This window comes from Populus nigra, chromosome 4, assembly GCF_951802175.1.
Source record: "Populus nigra chromosome 4, ddPopNigr1.1, whole genome shotgun sequence".
NCBI lineage: Eukaryota > Viridiplantae > Streptophyta > Magnoliopsida > Malpighiales > Salicaceae > Populus > Populus nigra.
This window is the reverse complement of record NC_084855.1, coordinates 11149556-11157790: the sequence shown is the minus strand read 5'-3', so window position 1 is coordinate 11157790 and position 8235 is coordinate 11149556. Positions and strand designations below refer to the sequence as shown.

General features: G+C 32.9%; 1 protein-coding gene across 1 annotated transcript; it reads left to right on the top strand.

The window, feature by feature from the left end:
* Positions 1–3105: 3105 nt before the first annotated feature.
* LOC133690522 (LOB domain-containing protein 19-like) lies at positions 3106–6906 on the top strand. Its single transcript, XM_062110751.1, has 2 exons — positions 3106–3462; positions 6455–6906. Exons 1-2 carry the CDS (start codon positions 3169–3171, stop codon positions 6797–6799), a joined length of 639 nt encoding a protein of 212 aa, XP_061966735.1. The 5' UTR covers positions 3106–3168; the 3' UTR covers positions 6800–6906.
* Positions 6907–8235: the final 1329 nt, after the last annotated feature.

Genomic DNA, 8235 nt, shown 5'->3' with positions numbered 1-8235 from the left:
TAATAATGATATATATCAATTACAATAAAGGAAGTAATGAGTTCCTAATCATTGCATTAGATATGTCTTTTAATAGGCTATGTAGAATATTATGTGATCGATTTAATTGGAATATGTTTAAAACTGAAGTTGAAATTATTTGATGATGATGCAAACTAATGTTAATTTAACTTGTTATATCAATGTACTCATTTATAGTGATAAAAACTGTGAGTTCAATATTTAGGTTTACTTGAATAGTAAACTTAAACGAGAAAACTTTTCTAGTATGGAGTTTACTAGAGTGCCAAGTTATACACATAAGGCCACACAAGCACCACAAACAACAACTTGTCTGTCTAGTTTAAGTGGTAATGTAAGAAATCAAATATTAGCACAAGAAATTATAAATATAGAAGCTCGGTTCGGTATGATATATAATCTATATTGCTATAAAAACCCGAACGAAGTGACAATGAAGATGATTGTTATATTACTAGAGTTGAGGAAGATGGAAAAGATGAGAATACCGAGTTAGTTGGCCACTAAAACAACAGTATGTGGTGCCTCCTCATAAATTTAAGTATGTTAGTGAATAAGTTCATTAGACATGTAATGATTAGGTTTTGAATTGTAGGTATTAATGTTTAATAGGTGATGAATTGAAGGTTGGATAAAAATTTAAAAACAAGTTTAATTAGTTGTATTACTACAATTAATGATTTATAAAGAATTCATTGAAATATAAATTACAACAATCAAATAAAATTTATATATAAATGGTATTTGCACGGGAATATCGTTAGCTTGTTTGATTATAATATCTGTAGCCTACTCCCAACATCCTGAAATTATAGTTCCATTGCAAGCCATTAAGTTAATTAATGGTCTTCACAACCAATCTTAATTTCTTAATAAATAAATAAATAAGAAAAAAAATCTATGTATGACAAAGATACTAGAAAACTTATCGTGTTTTTTTTTTTAAAAAAATAAGAAGACAAACCACTCACAAAAGTACGATGATTTTGACAAAATTAACCTTTTTCAAAGAACAAAACAAGCCACTCGCAAAATTACGGTGATCTTGTGATATATGGAGTCCCACATCTATAATCCAATTTATTCTTTTTTATGTATACGTACACGGATTTTTTGGCATCGTGAGCTTCGTACGGATCCTGAGATCCATGGTCCCTTTGAGCTGTGATAGTCTCGTTCTGTACTCTGGCCGTTTGTTTCTAGAAAAAAAAACTACTTTTATTGCTTTTTTTAATGTTTAATAACCTTAAAAAAACGTTGTTCCACGAAAAAATATTCTCCTGTCGAACGAGAAATTAACATTAAGAAATTGTTTTTATTTACTTTAAAAAACAATATCCAAAACTTAAAAAAAAATCAAATGTGAAATGACTAAATTTTTATTGCTACTTGTTTTATATAAAATAATTTATAAAATTAAATTTTTTTTTCAAATCTTATTTCTTTTTCAAATTTTTTTTATTAGAGTTGATTCTTATTTTTTTTATTATTTATTTTATTTAAAATAATTTATAAAATTAATATTTTTTTTTAATTTCTTCATCCATTAACTTTTTTACCCGTAAAATTTGAACCTTTTATTTTAATGAACTTGTTAAAAAAAATATATTTCAGTTTATTTTTCATAATATAAACAAATACTAAAAAATATTTTTCAATAACAATATCAAAAATCATAAAATAATCTGAAACTTACTCTTCATGGAAACAACCTTTCGTAAAATAACTATTTTCCATCAAGATATAGAATTGGCACCATTTCGCATGCACTTCAAGGAGAGAGTCACGGGATATTTTTTTTCATACAGGAAATTGAAGTGCATATATATATATATATATATATATATGCTAGCTACCACACAACTAGTGAATTAAACCACTGTACCTGTAAATATTAAAAGTGACGCTACTAGCTAGCTATGACTGGAGTAGATATTATTATCATTCTTGAAAACCAATAATGCTGGGCTCCAAGTTGACTGAATGATTGTTTACACTCTTCAGAATATAGACCATCATTCTTTAATTCATTCATTCATCATTCTCAGAGTGGAGTAACTTGTACCAACGTTAGGAAAAAATTGTAAAACTGCTCGCAGATTTGCATCTATACGCAAATAGAAGCAAGTTACAGTGTGCTGATATCTCTCCTATCAGAATTGCTGCTGATTTCTTTGCTCTTGCTTGTGTTCTATATCTAAAAGTTGTAATAAAGCTTTGATACTAATCATTTTACCTACATAACATGATTTTCTGTATTTCAAAACTCTATCTACAGTCACAGCTTTTATGGTAGGTAGATGATGATGCTGATGATGATTATGATGGGGTGAAAAGGAACAGAAGTAAAAGCTGTGAAGAAAACCGGAAGCCTAATCTCTCATATCTTTCACTGTCTCTGTCTCTAAAGAAATCATTGAAGTGACGAGAGAGGGAGGGAGAGATAAATAATTTGATGGGAAAGGAGGAGATAGGATGTTTGTCCCACGTGGGGTCTCGCACGTGGCCACTACTGCGGCGGTTGGATGTTGATATACTGTCATTCGCCGCATGTATGTTTGCTTCACGCAATCTTGCTCGCCCCCGCCTGCTTCCTCTATGGTTGCCGTGGCTTTAAAGTTTGAACAAAAAGTACATTCACTTTTCTAAAATTTAATCTCTTTGCATTTTTTAATTAATTAGTTAATTTGTTTTAAAGAAAGCAGATATAAATCCTCTATCAATTCTCACACATTAATATAATTTTTTCTCAATTTGCATTTTAAATTCTTATGAAAGCCTTTTATTTGTTTTTCTTCAATGGGAATATTAGGTTTAAATCAAGCTGGTCATTTATCTACATCTAAATATTGATGTATCAGGAAAAAAATACAGTTTTTTATTCAATTCGAACATGAAATATAAAGTGGAAAGTAAACTCATTTGCAGTCTTATGTAATCAATATCGAAACGTAATAAATTTTTTAATAATTTAAAAAAACAAATTTAGTGGTAAAATTAAGACAAACAGACCTTTCTCGTCTCTGATGGAGTAAATAAATACCCATTCATGCCTTCGTTTCATATCTCTCTCTATCTCCTGTCTCAATAGACCCCACAAAGAGTGAAGCTGAAACCCAAGGAAGGGGGTCTTTCTGCAGAGAGAAGATGATGAGTGCTAGTGCAAATAATGGAAGTGGGCCTTGTGGTGCCTGCAAGTTCCTAAGGAGAAAGTGTGTAAAAGGATGCATTTTTGCACCATACTTTGATCCTGATCAAGGAACAGCTCACTTTGCAGCAGTGCACAAGGTCTTTGGAGCTAGCAATGCTTCTAAGCTTCTCTTGCGCATACCTACTCACAAGCGTCTGGATGCTGTTGTTACTCTTTGTTACGAGGCCTTGACCAGGGTTAGAGACCCTGTTCATGGCTGTGTTGGCCACATCTTCACTCTCCAACAACAGGTAAATATTTTTTTCTTGACGATAATTAATTGGCCAAACCTTTCAATATTTAATACTTGAAGTTTATGTCGTGTTAGGGTTTTGATCATCTTTAGCTTTCTTCCCCCTTTCCCTTCTAAACTTGCACAGAACGTACGGTGGTGGAAGAACAAATTAATCGGGAGTAATAATATATATATATATATATCCGAGTGCCCATATTGTTTAGTTTAATTGTAGCCTATCACTACATAACCTTTTTCTTAATTTGTTATATATCCATTAGAGATTCAAGTGTCATATATCTGCTGAAATAATTTGGGGTCGACAAGATCTTCTCGCGTAGAATTGGTTTGTGTTGTATGCTTCCATATTATGATTAACTAAAAGGGATTTTCGAGAACTTTTTCCTTCCTTCAAATTACTTTCAATAATTATGCGGAAGGAATTCTCAACATGGCGCAAACTTTTTGTCAGGCTTTAATATTACCAGTTTTCTTGAACTTAATTCACACGATTGTCGTGTAAATTGTTCATGGCGGCATTACGATTCGTTTTCATGTCTAGAACTCTAAAGCTAAATCTAGCTGGTCGGTCGAGATCTGCACATTACTGTTCGTTTCACAAGTTTGTGAAATCATCACCGGTTAATTTGGCATATTCATACGTGAATATGAACAGATTATTGCTACTAACTTTTAACTTTCCGTAGGGTTTCTTGTTTTCTAGTCCCAAAGCACGTGAAGTCAAGTATTCTTGTGGATTATACTTAATTGCTAGGGTTCGCCAACATCTCTTTAATTAGTTTCTTAATTTCAAACATCACTTCTCCCTTGGTTTCTCGATGTAATGAGCTAGCTTGCATTTATTGACTGAATATATTTATCAATGTTTTGGGGTGTAAAAAAACTAATCATGTTTTTCAACCAAAAATAAAGTTGCGTGAAATTTAGGCTGACTTGCGCTTTAGATTCTGTGCGAATGGTAAAACTCCGAGAGAGGATTGACTGAAGGCGTACAAAGCAAAGCTCGAGAAATACTCAAGTATATCTGGTTTTGACTTTGATCGATGGGTAGTCCTATATAATTAATATTACTTGTAATCTGCGAAATATTGAATTCTTGATGCATATTTATTAATTACGATCAACAAAGGAGGGTTAATGTTTCCTTGCAAGGATCGATCATAGTGGGACCTAACCTATGTTTTGGCTCCATTATGGCAAATCTGCTAGCTAGAGACCAAAAGTTCTTATATATAGTCACACGGGCAGACATGGATATACCTACAAGACCATTTTGTTCATGATCAAACCTTTGTCGGTGGGTTATGTTAGGGTTTCTCATTTTTAATGAGTGGATATAAAATTTCCTTCATGGAGTGTCTGTGATTTTTACATCTAGCTGGGCTCGTTGGGTAGATATCCAATTAATTAATATCTAGCTACTTGCTTCAGTACTGAATTAGGTGTAACAGCACTCCTTTGTTAATTAATTCTGATTACTTATGAGGACTTTGAGATAGAGTCCAGAAGTTTATAATGTTTGGAAAAGATAACTAGTGGAGTGCTCGATTTGTTTTTAGAATATAATTATTCTGGCGAGCTTCCCCTAATAATTTTTATGCTGCTATATGTGAAAATAAAGGGATAGTTCATTTGAGAAAATTGTAAAAATCACAGTAAAAAAATTGAGATATTTTACTTTTATTGAATATTCTTGAGATTTTTTTTCAAAAAAAAAGAAATTTATGCTTATTAATTAGACATATATAATTAATTATTCATAAATTAAGTGTTATATTACCATTAAATACCTCTTATCTTATCTGAAAAGTAAATATCATAAAAAAATCTAGAAAAAAAAAGGGGAGGCTAGCCGAGTTAAACCAAGGCATACATGCCTAGATTTTTTTAAAAAAAAATTAAAGCATATAAAATGTTGTATGTTGCAACAAATTTTAATTATTGAAAGTCAGGGTTTAAGTTTTAAAATATTCAAAGCCTAATTTTCAATGTTTTAAACTTGAAACATTCAAAAACATATAAAGTCAAAACACATTAATTAGCCTAAAAATTTAAAATTAAACTAGATTTTTTGAACTTCATTCTACTTTTTTTTCAGCATGAATAGAGATCAAAACTACCTTAATTGAACTCTCCTTATCAAGACACATATTAACACCAAAAAAAAATTTTCTTGCTAGAATGTAATCAATTAAAAGTTTTCTCTGATCTATCCTCTTCTTTTTTAGTAGCTTTATCTCTCCTTTTTTTATTTTCAATGATTGAAATGTAAAAAAAAATAATTTTATGACTGCAATGTAAATTAAAAAAGACAAGTACCGAAGTATAAAAAGATAGAACTCTATAATTATTTTTTTAATAGAAATCTTAAATGTAATGTAATGTAAAAATAATATTTATTATAGCATATATGCACAACAAAGCAAACTATAAAATATAAAACCGAATTGACATAACTAACAAAGAAATAAAGTTTAGTGAACAAAGTATAATAAAAAGTTAGGTTACAAAAAGAAAAAATCTCTTTTATTTTTTATTTTTTATTTTACTTTTTTCATTGATTTCTCTTGTGGAATTCAGCCTTAACAGTTTAACAAACAAATCACGTTGACGTAATTCCCATGTTAGCTGCTGATCTTTGAATTCTAATCATTTGCCTTTTTTTTCCTTGTCCGGTTTCTACTTTCCATGGTAGCAGCAGCTCTTCCAAGAGGAGCTTATGTTCTTCACCTACTCCTTGAAAAAAATACATGGAAAGGCAACCATCTTCTTTTTAATGCATGTTCCGATTCAATAAACCTGCTAGACTTTTATGTATACAGATTCATCACCGACACTTGCTTCTTATAATGAAAAACAAAAACCAATATCATTGTGCTCCTGGATTACAAGTTGAAATTTGGATCCTACCCTTTTTTATACGAGTTCGATGGATGCTACTTGGAAGGTAACAGGGTTCTGATGAGAACTTTTTCTGGTGATTATAGGTAATGAATTTGCAAGCAGAGCTGGCCTACATTCAAGCCCACCTTTCAACATTGCAGTGTCTCCCTTTACCTCAGCCACCACCTCTGTGTGCTCAAAGCCACTCCCTAATGAGTCTTAGTTCATCTTCAGAAGTACCATCGTTCTCAAAATTAGCTTCGAATTCTAACATATCAATGCACTTTGATCAGTTACAATTACAGCCGCAACAAGCATCCGCAGAATCGACCGGTTTCTACAATCCATCAGAGCATGGAATTGATAATGAGGATCTCCACGAATTGGCTCGAGCGTTTGCGTCTAGATGCTTGCCAGGAGTTAGATTTAGGCCTCCAAACTCTCCTTAGAAATTCGAGGTCTTGTTGAATTTGGCTTCTGTTGTCTTTCCAGTGCGCTCATCTTGTATTTATTTCACAATCTATCTAGTATAATTGTACTTGTTTTTTTCCCTCCATCTCCGCTTCTCTAAGCCCAAGATCTAGATTTTAGGAAATCAAACTGGTTAAAATCAGTTTACAAGCACGATTCATAACAATAAGTGAGCAGCAAAGCGGAGTTTATTCATTTAATCCCTTGGCATATTTCAACAAATTGAATAACACCCTGAAGATGCAGTTCAGACTCGATACTTGTACACTATGGTACAGCCACTTCTCTAATGTTGAACCACGGTTAAGTCCAAATGGAAGAGATTGGGTGCTTTTGCATGTCTAGGTGCTTTTGCATGTCTCTAATGGTTCAGTGTGGCTTTCTGAGTAGGCCCATTATCTTGTTCCTCATGGCTACTTCTCTTGTTCGGAAATATATCCATTGAAGCCGTTCTACACCGAAAACCCAAGGAAACGATTCGAATTAACTGCCATTAACTAAGCTCACACGACTCTTTTCATGCATTGTTAATAATTAACTCTTTGCTCTTTATTAAGCAACAGCTGCTATCATGATGTACAGAGAGGACCTTAGCATTAGCATGTTGGTTACTTAAAAAGCACATCCTGCCGCATTGGGTCATACAGGAATTAGCTTCCTGAGTTTCCATAATGATCCAGCAACAACTCCAAAGTCCAAAGCCATCACACGTTTCTCAAGGCAATCCAAATTTCAAACCATAATCCCCTGCATCAAATATTACAAAATATAAGCATAGGTTAAAGCAGATGGTGTCAGAGAGCCACTTAAACTGATAAACCATGTAGGCAACTGAAAAAAGCACCATAGCATGCTAGCATGAGATGCGTAACAAGAGCATGAAAAAATCCCGAAGTCATCTGCTGTGGGCTAATCCATTAAAGCAACAAGGCATGGAACGTACTAAAGAAACAGAGTAATTCTAGAACTTAAATGGATGGATTCCCATTACCAGAACAGAGTTCACATTGTCCACATGCAGATAGACCCTTGATTACAAATTACGATGCGGAAGGTAGAATCTTTACTAATATTGGCCCGAGCATAATCAATATAAAGCCACATGGTAATTAAAGTAAATTGCAGGGGAATGGAGCAAGTATGCGAGGGGAATTGACTTTAGCTCACAACCCATGCTTTCACATTACTTGTGGCCAAGAAAAGGAAACATTATCGAATCACAATCCACTGTGATTATATTTTATGCCCCAAAGACTAGCGAGTGTGTTTGGGATCCAAAGAACCTTGGGATGCCAATATATATAGCCACAGATCCAACAAATCGGAGAAGGGAAAGATAATAACGAGAACAAGTAATTACACAAGCACAAAAAGGAGAAACTCATTGTACATGATAGATCTTGGACCTCTAAGA